The 19,127-nt window shown below is 42.5% G+C and overlaps 2 protein-coding genes across 5 annotated transcripts in view; one reads left to right on the top strand and one right to left on the bottom strand.

The window, feature by feature from the left end:
* Positions 1-1,922, bottom strand: part of NVL (nuclear VCP like) — an 88,551-nt gene extending 86,629 nt beyond the window's left edge. The window contains exons 1-3 of one of the 2 annotated variants that reach the window (XM_061625072.1): positions 1,797-1,922; positions 1,449-1,674; positions 427-500 (exon numbers count right to left, since the gene is read on the bottom strand). In XM_061625072.1, coding sequence (XP_061481056.1) covers positions 427-500; positions 1,449-1,511 — 137 coding nt within the window. In that variant the 5' untranslated portion in view covers positions 1,512-1,674; positions 1,797-1,922. The other variant, XM_061625071.1, reaches the window with a different exon arrangement.
* Positions 1,923-2,011: 89 nt separating this feature from the next.
* Positions 2,012-16,381, top strand: CNIH4 (cornichon family AMPA receptor auxiliary protein 4). Of its 3 annotated transcripts, XM_061625073.1 has the most exons (5): positions 2,066-2,223; positions 5,993-6,061; positions 9,830-9,942; positions 13,133-13,273; positions 16,170-16,381. In XM_061625073.1, exons 1-5 carry the CDS (start codon positions 2,155-2,157, stop codon positions 16,195-16,197), a joined length of 420 nt encoding a protein of 139 aa, XP_061481057.1. In that variant the 5' UTR covers positions 2,066-2,154; the 3' UTR covers positions 16,198-16,381. The 3 variants fall into 3 exon arrangements, with proteins under 3 accessions (XP_061481058.1, XP_061481057.1, XP_061481059.1); XM_061625074.1 differs by lacking the exon at positions 5,993-6,061 and having other exon boundaries at positions 2,012-2,159; XM_061625075.1 differs by lacking the exons at positions 2,066-2,223; positions 5,993-6,061 and adding an exon at positions 2,253-2,423.
* The last annotated feature ends 2,746 nt before the right edge of the window (positions 16,382-19,127 follow it).

Here is a 19,127-nt window from a genome sequence, read left to right as displayed (position 1 = left end):
CCTTCTCTGGCACAGTTGTGCAGAGCTGATTATAAAATTTCAAATCGTTCTTCAGCTAATAGCAGTTTCTTGTTTCGTCCAAAATGAGAAGTTTTATTAGCGGTAACTATAGCTCAGGGAAACAAGACTGGATAATAAAACATGGTTTGAAGTTGTTTTATTTCCCTAGACCATAGTCAGTACTGAGCCTGGACAAATTGTGGTTAGATGGAACTAGCAACAGTGGTTAACTGAAAATGGAAGCAAAAATTTCCAATCCCACTTCTCTGCTCCTCCTCTAGCATAGTTGTGAAAGAGGGATGGGGGAAAGCATGCAAGTCTCTTAGGCTCATGTTCACAACGCTAAACCATACTTTAGTGTCATGTGCAAACCAGGCCATTCTATCTATCTTGGAGCAAAGTGTAAGAATTAAATCTCTCACTCACCCGTATGTTTTTTGTAGCTCGGCAGCCAAAATTCCAATGTCGACATACTGGCCACATTTATTACTCCTTAGGTACTGTAATCAATGTATTTTTTTTAAATACACAAACATCTTTTTAACTTCTGAAGAAGTGATATGTATATAAAAGTTATCCATTAATTATTATATTTTAAAATAAAACACAAGGAATAGCAAACTGTAGCCCACTGTCCCTGCACGTTCCAGACGTACTTATTACTCATGTGAACTGTAATATACAAAGAGAAGCAAGGGAGACCAGCTCAAGGATTTGGAAGTCAATGGGCTAATACTTTCTACTAGCAGCATCCTTCTCATGCTAAAGGTAAACAGCCCAATCCTATGCTGCCACACAAGCACACACCTGTCTGTTTCACAGGACAGGGAAGCATATGACCATTAATGTCATAGGATTAGGCCATGTGTCTGGGAACCTTTGCCTGCCAGATGATGCTGTACTACAACTCCCATCAGCCCCAGAAAGCATGTCCAATGGCCAGGGATGATGGGAGTTGCAGTTCTGCAACATCTGGAGGGCAAAGGTTCCCCACCTCTGAATTAGGCTGTAGGTCTGCAATCCTGTTCAGTGGGAATTAAACCCACTGCTGATTTCACTGAAATGTCTAGAACCGGGCTGCATGCCTCCAAAACACACTTGGAAATAATGAATCCAGCGGGATTTACTTTCAAGTAAACATGGTAAGCATCAGACTGTAAATTTATCCCACAGCTCAAAGTAAAAACAATTGTTCTGCACAGCAAAAGCACAACGACTTAACTTCCTAATGATGGATACGTGAGAATCTGAAATGGCTACTGGGCAAGGGCAATGAGATAAAGTCAATCTACTACGCTCAGAGGCACGTTTTTCTTCGTTTGGAAAGCTAAGCCGCAGCATGAAAAAGGAGTCCCAAGGCTCAGCCTGTCTCCAGTTAAGACCCAACACTTGCTAATCTGATGGGGAGCCCAGCAACTAAGGACCAAGGGGCAGAAATGAGGAGGTACCTGTTTAATTCGCTGCTTGAGCCTAGGATCCCCTACAGGGCTAGTTCCTCCACGACTCCGCATGGTAGCTCCCGACTCGCGGAATTCCGCCCCTTAGCAAAGGGAAAGCTCCACCTTTCGCAACTGAACAGGCCCGAGCTAAGGTTGCCTTGGACACGGCAGCGGTAGCCGCTACTCTGCCACCAACAGCGCCGTAACGCGACCGCCTCAGGAAGGAACCTTTCGGCTTCCGTTCAACAGGAAACAAAAATGCAAGATTAGGATACCCGTGCAGGCATTACTTTAGACACTTCATGCCCAACCCAGGTCACAGAGGTCCACTTTTCATCACTAACAACAACGATATACCTTCTAGCTTCCCCTCTCTATGGAAGCATTTCGCGTCCCTTGATCACGGGGGTGGGAAACATGCAACGCGTCTGACATTTTGGATTCTAACTCCCATCAGCCCCAACCAACATGGCCAATGGTCAGGAATGATGGGAGTTGTAGTCCCCTAAGTGGCTGGACAACCGCGTTGATAGGCTGAGTATGAAACACTAGAATTCCCAGTGTGCAATGCGAAGTAAGCATCCACACACGTGGTAAAGTCACGGGAACCGAAAGCGAAGGGGGGGTCGCTTTATGGTAGCCGTGAAGGGACGAGAGGGGCGTGGTGGTATACGGTGGCCGATAGGACGTTGGAGGCGGCTCTGTTCGCAGCGGGATGGAGTCGGTGGTGTTCATTTTTTCGCTCATTGATTGCTGTGCTCTGATTTTCCTTTCCGTTTATTTCGTATCCTCCAGTTTTATTTTGGCGCGGGACCTGGGAACAGGGGGAACGAATACTAGGCGAGCACCTCTTCCTGGTCCGTAGGTGGAGTTGCTGGGAAAGACCGTTGGGACCGACTGAGAAGGGGCTCTGTGAGGCCGGGGACGTTAGTGATGGCCTGTCGTAGGGTAGTGGCGGTATAACGGCGTAGAGTGTAAGATCTGGTACGGGAGAACGAAGAAGGGATTCTCGGAGGGAAAACATGGGGCGGTACCTAGGATTGGTTTCAGCTTTTGGGGAGTGGCCACGAGCAACATTGCCTGGGGCGAGCCCTTTTGGGTAATGTTGGGAGACAGGTAGGATGTTGGGGGCGAGAGGAAATGGTGGTACAGTTTGTACGGGATAGAAAGGAATGGGTCAAGGGAACTTGGCAGTTCTCTTGCACCTTCAGTAGGGATTGGTGCTTGCTTCTCTTGGCTCCGGGCCTAAACAAGTTGGGCAAGCTGTGTGCCTCTCGCTTCTCTGGCCCCATGGCCGAGGGAGAGCCTAGAGGGCAACATTGGTGGGCCCTGCCAGCTGCCTAGTTTTGCTAACCTATGGTGCCAGCTGTGGTCATGACCACGGAGATATGGACGTGCAGTATTATTTTAGTATTCCCAGCAGTCATTGTAATACATTTACAACCTTTCTGTGTAAAAGTCTGATTTGATTGTAGGCCTGTATAATTTGTTAATTACAGTATGGAGTTCAGGCAAAGCTTTATGTGGATTCAATATCATGTTTGATATTTAAGTGTTCAGTTTTGCAGTTGAATTCACAACTCCCACTCTTGATAATTATGTTATCATGATTGTGACCTATTAGCTTTGTGCCTAGTATGATACATGAGATATTGCTGCTGGGGTGCCTGCTTATTCAGGGGTATGGTTGTCCAGGGTCTTGGAGAGGTCTTGGATTCCTTATTTTTTTGGGAGCCAGGTCCTAGTGGAGACCAGGTCCCTAGTCTCCACTGTTTTATAAGCCAATCGGCATGAAAGGGTAGTGTATCAGCCGCTTAGAAAAGTCTTCTAACTTGCTTCCTTGTCTTTTCCTGCTGATTGGAGCCAATCAGAGTGAAAGGAGGTGAGTCAACCACTCTTTTCAGTGGCTAACATGCTCACCTTTCATGCTTATTGGCTCCTAGAGCTGTCTGTTGTTGTGGGAGAAGGTGCATGTAGGAAGGACTAGAGATGATGATGGAGAGCTAACAAGTGAGTAACAGATTTTGCAGAGGAGGAGGAGGAGGAGGGTGGACACGGCAACAAAAAAAGCCCCGAGAGAGAGAGTGAGAGTGTGTGTGTGTGTGTGTGTGTGGAAGAAGAAGCCTTTATTGCTGTATGGCTCTGTTATGTAGGTCCCAATGAGTGTCAACTGCAAGGAAGCCTTTATTAATTCCCACTTCAAAAAGCCAAGTTGTGGAAAGTGAGAATTCTGTAATTGCAGAAGAGACAGTGAATCCTAATGGTAGCATCCCATCTACATCATCAAGCAGCAGGAAATAAATGTGTAGACACTGAATTCAGTAATTCAAGCAACATCTCTGACACTGAGAAAGGACAGTCAAATAGTGACAGCGATAGAGAAACAGAAAGCGCAATTCAAACCTGGCCAGATTATCCTATAATCTTAGAAAGTTGATTAACCTTAGAAGGTGGCATGGCTGTAGCTATTATAAAGGTACCCTGTACTTTTGAATTTGCCTACACTACGCTACTTCTTGAGTTACACCCAAGTCCTAGGTGTGTCTATTTGGAAGTAAATCTCATGAATAGGAATATACCTAGTCTCATGAATAGGAACTTGCTTCCAAGTAAATGTACCAAGGGTCACAGCTGTTTGTTTTTATAATTCCAACCATTGCATGAATACTTCCGTGGTTGCTTTATGACTTCATTAGATACAAAGGGCAATTCTTTAAACATGGCCTTTGATTCTTTTTAACGGCCAAAGTACTTTTAAGTTTACCTACTGCTAAGATTAACATATTGATCTATACTGAGGACTATACTTTTTATAAAGATTCTAAACTTCTGTTTTTGTCTGCTGTTATTTCCCTGATATCATCTACTATTTTCTAAGAAAATTTCAGGTATTTTAGTTAAAAATTGTGTAATAGTCTTTTTTAATATCCCAAAGACCTTCATTTTTCTGAGTATGTTGCTCTGCTACTTAAGTAGTATGACTTATTACATGATTTATATTTCCTAACTAAAAACAGTTTCTTTTTCATGCAAGTAGAGCATTATAAGTGAAGCATTATGGAGCACTTAAAATGTCAATATAATTACACCTTGCATCAGTTAAGTACAGTGAGTTCCAGTTTGGAAAAAGGGCGGGGTATAAATAAAGATAATAATAATAATAGTAAGTGGAATATTTATTTCTGACATTTGTTGATGACAGTCTGTATATGGGTCTGAAATTCTAGTTCTAAAATTCACTGTAACAGCACAAGGAGGGTGTCTCTGAGAAGCCACAGTGGACTGGTTTAAATATAACAGGAAGCCATGGCTTCTTTTTCTGTCAATGAACTGTTCATTCTTCCCTCTGCTCCTCTTTGAGCTTGCAAGCAGGAGATCCGAAGGTTTTGTTTCTGAATTTAAATAAAGCACAGTTTGCTGTGATGTCCTACTCCAGAAACTGTGGTTTGTTTAAGCTATGGTTAGTAAGTTTGGTCCAGGATCAAGTCATGGTTTCAGATTCTGGCGTGTTCACTAGCTAGAGTTGAAATGAACTATAGTTCCTTGAGTTCAGATGACACAGCGAACTGTGGGTACTCACAAATGACACAGTGAACTGGAAATGGCTGCTTCCATTTTCTCCCTCCTAGTGCACAAAAAAGGATGGGAAGAGAGAGAGGAGTGTGTGAGTCTCACTGCAGCTTATTCACCTAACAGGAAACCATGTTTTTCTGCAGCATTTGAATGAGACCAGTATATGGTTGGGCACTTGTACTACAGCAGCTATTTTGCCATAAGTGTTCAGTATGTAAAATAGCTGTAAACTATCAGGAATTAACCCAAACTGCTGTGTGGGATAGAGGTGTGATCTATAACTTTAAACTTTTGTGATCTGCCCTAGGACCTTATGGTGAAGGGTGGGTAATTAATCTAATTAATAATAATAAAACTACTATGCAGATGAAGCTATTTCCCAGCACTGATAGCCAAGTTCCAGGAAGCCCCCAGTATAGCTAGGACCCTGCACGGCCAGGCAACCGACAATTATTGCTAAGATTACTGTGAACAAGGATTTGTTTTGTTCAGGAAAAGTTTAAAGTTTCAATAAAAAGTATTTTTTAAAAAAAGATTAATGTGAATAAATAGAACAATTGCAGCAATGGCTAGGGTGGCCTGCGCTTAGTTCAGTGTGTGTGTCGGGGGCTACCTTAGGCTTGCAGCTCCTGTCTTGCAACTGTTATGTCACAGTGGATGTTGTGTGGATGCTGGGCTTACAGTATTTAGGATACCAGGTATATTGTAGTTTGAGTCTTGACTGCTTGCACTGACACTGTTGTGAAGTCCTGTTAGCACAACAGTGGGGTTGTGGATTGTTCTGATACTAATCTCTGAATCTTCTGGAATGGTCTTTTGCTTGTGAATGTTCTGTCTATGCTGCAGCCCTTGTTACAGTGGTAGAATCTCTTGCATGCGCTGTCTGTTGCACTGTTCATAAGCAGTAAGGCGTTTATGGATCTTGTGTCAGGGAGTAGAGGGGTTTCAAAAATATAGTAGTTCCTTATCTTGACCTTCAGATAATTACACTATCAGATTTGGAATGTGACTACATTAATGCTAGATCTTGCTGCTCAAAACTAAATAAAGTAAGTTTTTTTTCCTCTCTGTTTAAAGTAATGGAATTCTGTTTGGCATTAGTTTTAGAATAATTGGGTATGTCTTATTGCAGAGGTGGAACCTGTGGTCAGTATGGCCCTCCAGGGGGTCCAATTTCGTCTGCAAGGCTCTTTCTCCTAAACCACACCCACTGTCAATCAACTGATGTCACTGGGTGATATCAATTGATGGGCAGGGAGACTGGGTCCAATCCTGCTGGGTGCTGGTTCACCAGTATTTTCCTGTGGGGCACCTGCTGGCAAAGCAGACCCCTGCAGAGAGCAGGATTGAACCGTCCTCTCATTAGATGATGAGCAGAGAGTTTAATCCTCTGGGTGCTGCTTCGCCAGTGCATTTCCTACAGGGAACGTGCTAGCGAAGCAGATCCCATCCCGCTGGCCAATTCCAGCAGGTGAGTGGGACTGTACACCTGTCAGTCACCTGATGATATAATGGCATTAGATGATGGACAGTTACGTGGCCTCATCTACCTGTCAGAGTTGGCCTGGGGGCTGGGGTGATAAAGATCTGACCCACTGAGGTTTCCCATCTCTGCCTTATTGGTATGAAATATCAGAATTATGCAACCTTTTAATACATGAAACCAGAGAATGCCTGCCATGTTAGACTGTCACCTGTGGGGATCTTGCCATCTCCTCCCAAAATAGGGCTGCTTTGCTCCAGTCTGCAGTCTTATGCAAATTTACTAAGTCAGTCAGTCCTCCTGTGTTTACTCCTGGGTAAGTATGTTTAGGAATGCAGCCTAAATGGAACATGATCTCATACTTGATAACCTGAATCTAAATTCTAACAAAACCACAGATTCACCAAATGGGTTTGGCAAGACCCTGTTTCCATGGCAGCAATAATCTACATTGGGTTTTAATCTTAAACCCACTTATCTGGGAGTGAGCTGCATTGAATTCAGTGGGACTTGCTAAATAGTTGTTGACTGGTGGTTGAGATGAATATTATAAAGCACTCATTTGTGTGCAGAAAATTCTATGTAAATTAATAATAAAATGAGTGATTTTTGGCAGATACTGTATTTTCCCAGCCCTACTTTTTTATTTGATTTATTATTTTTAGAGTTTTCTAGAATTACCATTCTAATCTTTAGAACTCTGTGTTGCTGATGCAAAGCCTATTGAAATGTTATAGAGAAACTGAGCTGAAATAGAGGAATCCCTCATGGATACCCGCCTTTTATTAATTGAAAGATGCATCCAGTTGGATCTAGATGTGTTCCCTGTTAGTAATTTCGATGCAGGGATTTTTCCAGTACTTAAACTGTAGTGCTTTGTCTTTTGGAGGCCTGGTTCCAGAGTCTTGGTAGTCCAGATACTGGAACCTTTGGGTCTCTCCTAACCTTGATCCAATTTCTCCAGTATGCACATCACATTAGTATTTTTCTCCTTGAATTTCCTGGCTTTGGAAAAGAGTGGTGGCTCAGTAGTGGAGCACATGCTCTGCATGCTAAGGGTCCCAGGTCCAGTTCCTGGCATCTCCAAGTAGGGCTGGGAAACTGTTGTCTAAAAACCTGGAGGGTGTTATGTTGACACTTTGGAGCTAGCTAGCTCCCTAGATTAGTGTTCTGACTCTGTATAAGGCTTCCTATGTTCCCATAGATCATCTCGTATATCTACATTCTGCGGCCTTGTCCTTTGTAGGCCATTTCCCTTTCCTTGCCCAGCCCTGGCCATTTATATATTTATTAGATTTATTTATTTTTATTTATTTATTATTTATTATCATTATTTTTACCCCGCCCTTTTTCCAAAACTGGAACTCACGGCGGCTTCCAGATAAAAGCACACATATAATTAAAAACATACAAAAGTCTAGATTAAAATCAAATTAAACAATTTACAGTATTAAAACCATTCATACATACAGTTAAAATAATTCAAACTCAGTTTAAAATAATACAGTTAGGCAACAGCAATGCAACACCCTTCAACACCTGTCCTTAACAGCTTTCAGTTCCAAAGGCTTGTTGAAATAAAAAAGTCTTTGCTTGCCGACGGAAGGACTGCAAGGAGGGGGCCATTCTTGCTTCCCTAGGAAGGGAGTTCCAAAGCCTCGGGGCAGCCACCGAAAAGGCCCTATCTTGCGTCCCCACTAGTCGTGCTTGTGAGGACGTAGGTATTGAGAGAAGGGCCTCTCCTGAGGATCTCAGGGCCCGGGCAGGCTCATATAGGGAGATACTACTACTACTAATAATAATAAATTTAATTTCTTTGTCGCCTGTCTGGCCAATGGCCACTCTAGGCGACTTACAAAATTATTAAAATACAATTAATAAAATACAGCAATACAATAAAAACAATAGATCTGCAACAACAATATTAAAACTGGGTAGGAGGCATTACAATTATATCGATTAACCCTCCCCGGATACCCTGAAGGCCTGCTGAAAAAGCCAGGTCTTTAAGGCTTTCCGAAATACATTTAGGGAAGAGGCATGCCGGAGATCTTGTGGGAGGGAGTTCCAAAGAGTGGGGGCCGCCACTGAGAATGCCCTCTCTCTTGTACCCGCCAATCTGGCTGTTTTTGTTGGCGGGATTGAGAGAAGGCCCTGTGTGGCCGATACGGTCTGACAGATAGTCTGGACCTAAGCCATATAGGGCTTTATAGGTCATCACCCGCCCTTCCTCCTGGTAGGAGCCCAGAGCAGCCTCTCCTGCAAATGTATGCCTATCTAGTCAATTTCCTTATATCTCTCCCTTGCAGCATCCCCACAGTCTTCCTTCCATGGCACACCTCTCTTTCCGCCTGGTTTGTTCTCTGTTCTTCGGTTCCCCTACCCTTACGGTTTATTTCCTGTTCAGTTACATTAGTATTGTCTTGAGTCAGGTAACCACAGAAGGTTTTAAAGGTTATCTTGCCCAGGACTAGTATCCTTTGCTAACAAATACTAAAATTATGTGTGTAGTCAAGTTCATTCCTTTTTGGGGGGAATTTAAATTAAGAACAGAACAAAATACATGCAGTCCCATCCTTTGCAAATTCCTCTTCCCTCTGTGGAGGCCCACTAGCAACTAAGAGCAGAGTCTTGAAATCAAAGGCAAACACTTATCCTTTATTCCAGTATGGGGAGCCTGGCAGACCGTTCAAGTTTTAAGGACATAGAAAGGAACAAAGTAGTAGAGCTGGTGTTATTGGAATGTTACTGTTTGAGTTCAAAATGTGGGGTTTCAATAGAAAAGAAAATGCATATCAATGTTTGCTTATTTTGAGTGGGGAGGGGCAAGGTGACATAGAGGCCTCAGAGCATTGGATGCACTTCCCCATTCTGCTTCTGAAATTTCATCAGAGATTTCTTACTCTGTAAGCCTATTCTGAGCCACATTTCGCATAAACCTCTTCTCAGATATAAGGACTAGAAATATAATTTAAAAACAAGATAAAGATTCTCAGGGTGATAAAGTATGCACCTTTTGCCAAATTCTGCATACGTTTTTCTGGCCTTGGATGTGTCCCTAGGCAGAGCAACTGTTTCTGTCTGTGGTACTCCTCACAGTGTCACTGCAGAAGTGCATGCTATCCAACCCTGATGGCCTCATAAATGAGTCATCCATTGCATTTTTTGTTCTTTTGCAAAAAAGTACTTGGAAACATGTGAACTGATGTCAGTTATGTGATCAGCTGGCAGACTGATAAAGTGGTAGTGTTGATAGTGCACTCGTTTCTTTGCTTGTAGACTCCCACAAAATGTTGTGTAAAGGCTTTTACTTTTGAAAAATTCTCTTTTCCAGTGGGTGATCCCTGAATTGATTGGCCATACCATTGTCACTGTATTAATGCTTATTACACTGCACTGGTTCATCTTCCTTCTCAATTTACCTGTAGCAACCTGGAATATATATAGGTAAGGGTCAATGGGGTTATTTGTGGGTCTTTATAAAGTGTTACCACTTATCAAATATGTGTTTCAGAAGATGCTGTTGTTGACTTGATACAGATCATGCTGTTTTGTTCTCTTAAACTGAGAACAAGCCTTTTTAATGTATCTGTCCTTTTCCATAATTTATGAAATTGGCCACTCCTCAATGGAAACAGCGAGAACCTCAATGTCGGATTTCCCAACTCTTAATCTCTAAGTCTGTCAATGTGTTCTACTTTTGTTGAGGACTAATGCAAATGATCTCAGAGATTTGAAGAGTGCTCACTAACTGCATTTTGGAGCTTGTTCATCCCAATGCAAATAAGGAGATCCATGTGTTGAAGCAGGAGCTGCAGTCATAAATTAGATGTGCATCCAAATGAATGCTGATGTCTTCTGTCTGTACTGCATTGCGTTCAGTGGGAGATTTGCATCCCTGGCTGTATCCTGATACAATGAGTTGTTCATGACTACATTTTTTTATACCTCTACATTAGGGGCAGTTCTGTGTATAAAAGTGATATGATAAGAGTTCTGGTATGGCTCTTGACTTTTGCAAAGAGCCTAAGTTACAGTGCTGCACAGTATAATGCCTGCTTACATCACATTGACCAGAATGCTTTTTTCTTTCTAAGGGCTTTTCTGTATAGGGGAAAATATTCTGAATCCTTTCTAGCCAACTCTGTTGTTGGGGATCCTTTTGAGAGAAAGGCAGTGTTCTCACTTGTACAATAGAATTGGGAATCTCCACCAGTGCAGAACTCTGTATTGTCACCATTTTGATTAACACCTAAAGTAGATTGGCAGTTATCCCTTCCTACCATCTCAAAGGTTTGTGTAAACATCTACTATGCGTTCCTTTAGCAGGCCACCATACTTCTGCAAACTTTAAACGTTACTGTCACTTCCGGAGAGCATGGTGGCATGAAAACCAAATGCATTCAGGTCCTTACTCAGTGCCTTTCTTTTTAAAAAAAATGTGGTAAGGAAAAAAACATTCTTATGAATCCACCCTGATACTTTGCTTGGAGCCAAAGCATCAGGATACGTATATTAATGAAAAAAACATAATTGGTTCCACTTTTCTTCTATCTTAAGTGGTCAGAGACTTCCTGAGCCAGTACTTCTGCAATTTGGTCAGCTTTGCTTTCACACTCCTGATTCAAGAAAAGAAACCTAGGCTTTTACGTTGCAATTTGTAGTTAAAAATGTTATGCAGGATTTGACTAACTAAAGTTAAACTGGGCTGGGGTGAGTTGGATGCTGCAGATCCCCAGCTGCACCCTCCGCTGGGCTCCATTGGCAGCAGCCCTCTGCTGGGTTGAGCCATGGTGCTGCCAGAAGCCTGCCAGCACTGCTGGGGGTTTGCTGGGATGCCCAGTCTGGCAGACGGGGGGCTGGCAGAAGCCCCGAAAACAGGGTGTTCCAGGGGCATGGCAGGGGAGGAGCTGCAGCGGGGGAGGAACTTACATGAGATCCTCCTCACGTTCAAATCCTCCCCCCGGGGTCCTGATCTCCCAGCAAACTCTGCTGGCCAAAAGGCCAGCACAGTAAAATAATTTTAATTATTTCCCATTGTGGCCTACAGGGAGCACTTACTCCCTGGGAGGCCTGTTAGTCAGAGCTGGGGCTTCCCCGCTGGCTCGTGCACACGGCTCCCAATGGAGCTGGCTTTCAGCCGGGCTGCCAGCTCCCCAGTGGGAGGAGGATCCTGTGGAGCTTCCTCTGGCTCCTCCACCGCCATCCCTGCCTCTCTGCCAGCTTACCACCATTTGGATTGCTCTGTAAGTGAATTTTTTTAGCAAGGATTGTCATTAATTTTTTAGACCTGTTAGTTTGGCCCAGTGAGTAGCTAAGTGATGCTGGTACTGTCCTCCAGGTTCAGGCGATGTGGTGCCAATGTGTCCAGAGAGTATATCTGACAGTTCTCCCTTTTAGTTAGTGCTGCTGGATTTGTTGGCATCTCTATAGCTGTTATAGAAAAGTCCAACAGCGTATTATATAGCTTCTGCAAATGAAGCCCCTGTGAGCATTCCATCCTCAAAGCTCTATAATTGCCACCTTGGTAACAGCATTTGTATGTTGGCAGCTGATGAAGGGGGAAGCCAAAATGTTTTGGTAGTACAATAAAACCTCTGTACTGTTAATCACAATTACATCTGTATATATACAGTGCCTTGCAAAAGTAATCAGACCCCTGACCAATGCTCTCATTGTACTGCATTACAAATGGTACATTGTAATTTTGTTCTGTATATTTTATTTTGAAACACTGAAACTCAAAATCAATTATTTATTGTTTTTTATGTTTCTTACAAACATTTCACAACATAAACCCAATGTCACCTTACAATAATTGATTTTGAATGTCAGTGTTTCAAAATAAAACTTCATAAAGAACGAAATTACAACGTACCTTGCATAATTCAGTATGAGAGCATTGGTCAGGGGTCTGAGTACTTTTGCAAGGCACTGTATGTACACACACACAGATGTCATACTATTTTATGGGCTAAAATTTGTGTCAGACAACCCTTCAACCAGCTCACCCTCACAGATAAGCTGCTCGTGTGGATCTACTCACATGAGTGATGTAATGTCAAGACAAAGGGGTTTATGAAAGATCACAGCCCTTCCCTCCCTTCATAAACAGGACTTCTCTTTCTAGTCAGAGACAAGAAGCTGTTCTTTCACAGAAGTCCCTCAGATATTGCTGCTCACATGAGTATGAGCAATTATTTGCAAGAGTTGAGTGGCTGAGATAGCATCCAATCTATATAGCAAGACTTTAGCATGCATATTGGAGAAGCAGGTTTCACCTTAGTCCATAATTAAATTCCCTCCATGCTCCGAGCTGATATATAACCTTACATTTGCAGTATGTTCCCAGGGCTCTTCAGAAAGTATATTTACCCCTTATTTTGAAATAGGAAGTGGTTGCTCTTGTGCTTGAGTGTTCTGATGTCTGCCTTCCATCATGCTGCACTCTGTCCGTAACAAACCCTGCTTTCCCCCAGTGACCAGTTCAATTTTCGCCACACCTAGACTCCTTCCTCACTTCCTTTTAGTCTTACATACCTTTTAGTCCTTTTTATTAGCACACTGAGCTTGAATTGTGCCTCTTCTGTGTTGCAGCACTGTTGGTGTTGAAACATGTTTTCTTCATCCTTTTCAGGTACATTATGGTTCCCAGTGGAAACATGGGAGTATTTGACCCCACAGAGATCCATAATCGAGGGCAGCTAAAATCGCACATGAAAGAGGCCATGATTAAACTTGGCTTTCACCTCCTTTGTTTTTTCATGTACCTTTACAGGTAAGTCTCAAGTCTTGCAACTTGGAAAGAATGTCAGCAAAATAATTAATATTTCTGCCAGTGTGTTGCTGCGATTCACTTGCCTTCTGCTGTTTTGCTACATTTGCAATTTGCAATTTGCAATTAGCAGTAGTGGCCAAATGCTAGTTCTTTCTCTACCCCCACAATCAAACTAGTTGCCTTTCTCACGGTCCTTTGCTCATACGTTTTGTGAGAGTAAATGGGAATGTATGACGGATGGTAACTGGATTTAGGTTTAGACTGGGAGACTGGCATATTATGTTGCCCTCTGGGATGTCGCACTGCAGCTCATTCAGGAAAAAGGTTCAAGATCTGAATAGATCTAATGTAAAACAAACCAGAAAGGACTTCTCTTGTTTTTGAAAACACCCCCACCCAGCTTTACAGCTGACATTTAATCCTCATAAAGCAAAGGTTATCGCCCCTTAATTGATTTTGTGGTTCTTGTGAAAAAGGACATGGTTCCTTTACGCTTCCTTCGCTATTGCTACTAATAGCTCTGTTTTTATCCATTGATGAGATTGATTCACATTGCCATGTTTGTTGGATGGTGACTGTAGGTATCACACACAGACATCTATCACTGTTGGTTTTTTCTTTGAAAACCTCTAGACTATCACTGTCTGTGGGAGAAGTTCATTTGTTGTGAGATTTTCACCATGCAATGAGGCATAAGTCCACTCTGCGCTTAAACTTTCTCTTTGGATGTTTTGTTCATCTAGTGGGGGCAGGGGCACTGTGGCATTCCAGGTACATTGATCCTTTATTTAAACTACAAGTGTGCATTGGTGGTGTTTTACCCTTTTAGCTCTCACGGCTTTCTCCAAAAACATCCTGGGAATTGTCGTTTAGTGGGATGCTGAGGTTTTTCTGTTAGTGATCCCCACACTGTTCCCTGCCACCTCACAAGTACGGTTCCCAAACTCCTCTGGGAAGAGGGAATTGGTGTTTAATGAGTTCAGAGCCTGTAGTACACAATGTCTCTTTGTCTTCTTGTTTTGTAAGCAGTGCTGTAATCATTTTTACGCTGAATATGTTTTTGTGAGCAGTTTCTTGTTTCTGTTTGAATGTATGCCTTGAGGATGCCTTCTGAATTCATACCTTCAGAAGATTCCCTTTTTTATATATGGTATGTTATCACACCCTCTTGGGCTTTGTATTAACTCTGTTACCTTTCAAAAAAGAAGATAATATACAGAACCTGGGTTGAATCCAGTTATTCCCTTCTGTTTGTGGAATGGCTTTTGAGCTGGTGGATGCCTCTATTAAAGGAAGAAAAAATGAAATGGACTGCCTTCAAGTTGATTTCGACTTATGGCAAGCATATGAGTAGGGTTTCCACTTGAAAGTCTACTCCAGAGCACCAGGGAGACCTTCCAGAAGGTGGTGGTGTATGGAAGGTGGTGTAGAGGGTTGGAAGAAAAAGCTGGCAAAAATTGCCTCTCTGCCTCGTTCATTTTTTGGAAGCATCTGCTAGATCAAAAATGCTTCTTTGATGGAAGGAGATGTTCCATTTACAGAAGGGCACCTTTGGATACAACTCCTGGTTATACTCACACTTGAGACAGTCCTGTAAAAGGTAAAGGTTTCCCTGCACTTGTAGTGCGAGTCGTTTCCGACTCTTAGGGTGACTTCTTGCGACATTTGCTAGGCAGACCGTATATATGGGGTGGGATTGCCAGTTCCTTCCCCGGCCTTTCTTTACCCCCCAGCATATGCCGGGTACTCATTTTACCGACCACGGATGGATGGAAGGCTGAGTGGACCTCGACCCCTTTTACCGGAGATTCGACTTCCTCCTTCCGTTGGAATCGAACTCCAGCTGTGAGCAGAGCTTTCGGCTGCATTACCGCCGCTTACCACTCTGCGCCACGGAGGAGTCCTGAGTCCACAGTCCTGAGTTATCCTAAAACAGGTGGGGAGCCCTGAAGGCCAAATGCAACCCTCTAGGCCTCTCTGTCTGGCCTGCAGGACTCTCCCCAGACTACACCACCTTTTTGGCCATGCCCTTTGCCAGCCCTACTTTGCACCCTCTTTGAGTGTTTTTGCTTGGCTGAAACATGTCCTTGAACTTTGACAATGCCTTGCTGGCCCAGAGAATAGAGAGGTGTGTGTGAGTGGAGAGAAAAAAACAGTGTAGTATACAAAGGGAGAACTTAACATTTGTTCCTCTGCTTGCTTTTGTCTTTGGCATGTAGCCCCTAGAAGGCTGCCCAGAAGAGAATGTGGCCCTCAGTCTGAAAAAGATTTGCCACCCCTCTCCTAGGTTTAGTTTCAGTTTTAATATTCTGCATGTAAGGAATGGCTTTTGAAATGAGTACCATGTGCACATATGTAGAAAGTACCCCGATGCGGCATTCACACAACTTGCCTAGCAATGGAGCAACCTAGGCTGAAAGTGGCTCTTACCATGATCTGCAGACTTGTAATTAAATGCCTTTGAAATGAAGGGTAGTGAGTGAGTGATCTTTTAGGAAGGAAGGCCTGTCAAAGACACAGTGCTACATGGCAGTACATCAGTGCTGTATTATGCATAGCTTGGGCCATGTAAACAGTGGAGTCTGTTTAGTGCTAGGCGTGCCTTATATATCCTTGATTTTAAGCAACTTCAAACTTGAGGGTATTCCAGACTAAAAGTGACTTGGTGGGGTGGGGACTAAACATGTACAATCATATATGCTATCACTTTGAGTCACAGCGCCTAGTTTTTTTTAGCAAAACCCAAGTGTGGAAATGGAACAAATGGAAGCAGCTTTTCTAATGTTGCTTACATAATAAAGATGCAAGTTGCAGAAGAAATGGGGTAGGGGGAGAATAATCTATTTGAAGTTATACTTATATGCCTCATAATATGATATTCTCACTTTTTTTGCAGTATGATCCTGGCTTTGATAAACGATTGAAGTTGAAGTGGAGGTGCAAACAGTTGCCAAATTCTGAATTGTCACTCCATTGAAACCTTGTGGAGCTAGGCACAACTTTCAAGTAAACCTAGAACAGTGTCGTCATGCAGTATATTTTTTCCTCTTTGAACAAAAAATATTTTTGCTGTATTTTTTAACATATAAAGTATTTAAAAAACCATGATACTGAGTTTCTAGAACTATTGATTTGCCCTACTCCAATCTATTTTCCATTTGTTTTAAATTCAAAATTTCTCAAGCATACCATTCATCTAGTGAAACAAGGCCAGATATTAGGAAAATAGATTTAGAGCAGGGGTGGGGAACCTCAGGCCCAGCAGCCAAACATGGCCCTCCAGGCCTCTCTGTTTGACCCTCAGAACTCTCCCCACTCGCTAACCCTGCTTCACACCATGAGTATATCATTGAAGTCTGATAATGTCTCTTGCTTGTCTGGATGGAGGACAGAGTGTGTGTGTAGAAATTAGCTTACTGTACAGAGGCAAAGTTTATATTCCTTGCTCCACCCACTTCTGCCTCTAGTTCCACTCACCTCTGGCATGTGGCCCTCGGAAGGTTCTCCAGAGGGGAATGCAGCCCTCAGGCTGAAAAAGGGTCCCCACCTGATTTAGACAAGCAAAAGAGCTGCCAAGGAAAGCCTTGTAGAAGATAATTTGAAGAGGAGTTCAAAAGATGCCTGTGCTTGAAGTCTTATTAAAAGCGTATCTGCGTAAAAGAATCTGAGACCAGATTCTTTAATGAGCAAAAAGGTAATGCAGATTTGTTATGGCACACAGTCCGCTGCATCAGATGTATGAAATGTTATTCTGAATTGTTGTTTTATGCCTTCAAGTTAATTACAACCTATGGCGACCCTAGGAATCGGCGACCTCCAGTAGCATCTGTCATGAACCACCCTGTTCAGATCTTGTAAGTTAAGGTCTGTGGCTTCCTTTATGGGATCAATCCATCTCTTGCGTGGCCTTCCTTTCCCCCCCTCCCTTCTGTTTTTCCCAGCATTATTGTCTTTGCTAGTGAACTACACCTTCTCATGATGTGTCCAAAGTATGATAACTTCAGTTTCATCATTTTAGCTTCTAGTGATAGTTCTGGTTTAATTTGTTCCAACACCCAATTATATGTCTTTTTCAGTCCATGGTGTGCGCAAAGCTCTCCTCAAACACCACATTTCAAATGTTACGCTTTTTTCACTGTCCAACTTTCACATCCACACATACAGATTGGGAATACCACGGTCTGAATGATCCTGACTTTAGTGTTCAGTGATACATCTTTGCATTTGAGGACCTTTTTTAGTTTTCTCATAGTTGCCCTCCCCAGTCCCAGCCGCCTTCTGATTTCTTGGCTATTGTCTCCAGTTTAGTTAATAAATGTGCCAAGGTATTGATAATTGTCAACTTTAAAGTTACATAAATCTGTTGTCATGACTTTAGTCTTCTTGATGTTCAGCTGTAGTCCTGCTTTCCTCTTTAACATTCATCAACATTTGTTTCAAATCATTACTGGTTTCTGCTACCAGTATGGCATCGTCTGCATATCTTAAATTAGGGATATTTCTCTCTTCAATTTTCACACCTCCTTCATCTTGGTCCAATCCCGCTTTCTGTATGATATATTCTCTGTATAGATTAAACAAATAGGGTGATAAAATACACCCATTTCACACCCTTTCCGATGGAGAACCAATCGGTTTCTCCATATTCTGTCCTTACAGTAGCCTTTTGTCCAGAGTATAGATTGCACATCAGGACAATCAGATGCTGTGGCACCCCTATTTTTTTTAAAGCAGTCCATAGTTTTTCATGATCTACACAGTCAAAGGCTTTGCTGTAATCTATAAAGCACAAGGTGATTTCCTTCTGAAATTCCTTGTTCCGTTCCTTTAGCGGCCAACATATGTTTGTGATATGGTCTCTGGTACCTCTTCCCTTACTAAATCCAGCTTGGACATCTGGCATTTCTTGCTCCATATATGATAAGAGCCTTGTTGTAGAATCTTGAGCATTACTTTACTTGCATGGGATATTAATGCAATTGTTTGATAATTACTGCATTCCCTGGGATCCCTTTTCTTTGGAATTGGGATGTATGTTGAACGCTTCCTGTCTGTGGGCCATTTAGTTTTCCATATTTGTTGACAATTTTTTGTCAAAATTTGGACAGATTCAGTCTCAGTAACTTGTGACTCTATTGGTATGCCATCTGTTCCTGGTGATTTGTTCCTTCCAAGTATTTTAAGAGCAGCTTTCACCTCACATTCTAAAATTTCTGGTTCTTCATACAATTCTTCCATGAATGAATCTGTCATCCTCGCATCTCTTTTATAGAGTTCTTCAATGTATTGCTTCCATTTTCTTTATTTTATCTTGGTCAGTCAGTGTGCTCCCGTTGATTATTCAACATCCCTACTCGTGGTTTAAATTTCCCTTTATCTAATCTTTTGGAATAGGTTTCGTTCTACCCTTTTTGTTCTCTTCTAATCCTGAGTTATAGATGCATCTATACACATTTGGGGGTGGGGGGAGAGGAATTGTAAAAAGTGATGTCAGAAGAAAATGAAATGCAGAAAAGTATGAACAGTGATTATGTATGGATATAGACAGCTTGAAATTAACTCGTTTAGTGTGCTAAAAATCCTGGTTCGGTCTGTGAACTGTAGCACTGAAACTCTTGGTGTTTTGTGACAGCTGTTTCATGATGCAGTCTGTTTGTAGTTTCTTTGCACTAGGATAGCTGTTTTAAGGTAATCTATAGTTTCCCCTCAAAGGCTGAAATGTTCCCCCACTGGCATTTGTCAGATTTGCAGCCCATTTATACTTCTTGTGTACAGAGACTGGTGTGTTTGTTGGATATAGACTGCAAAAGGACATTGGTGGCAGCTGATGCCACCAAGGCCAGGATGTTCTCGC

Source organism: Rhineura floridana, chromosome 4, assembly GCF_030035675.1.
Source record: "Rhineura floridana isolate rRhiFlo1 chromosome 4, rRhiFlo1.hap2, whole genome shotgun sequence".
NCBI classification, from domain to species: domain Eukaryota; kingdom Metazoa; phylum Chordata; class Lepidosauria; order Squamata; family Rhineuridae; genus Rhineura; species Rhineura floridana.
This window is presented reverse-complemented; position numbering and strand designations above follow the sequence as displayed.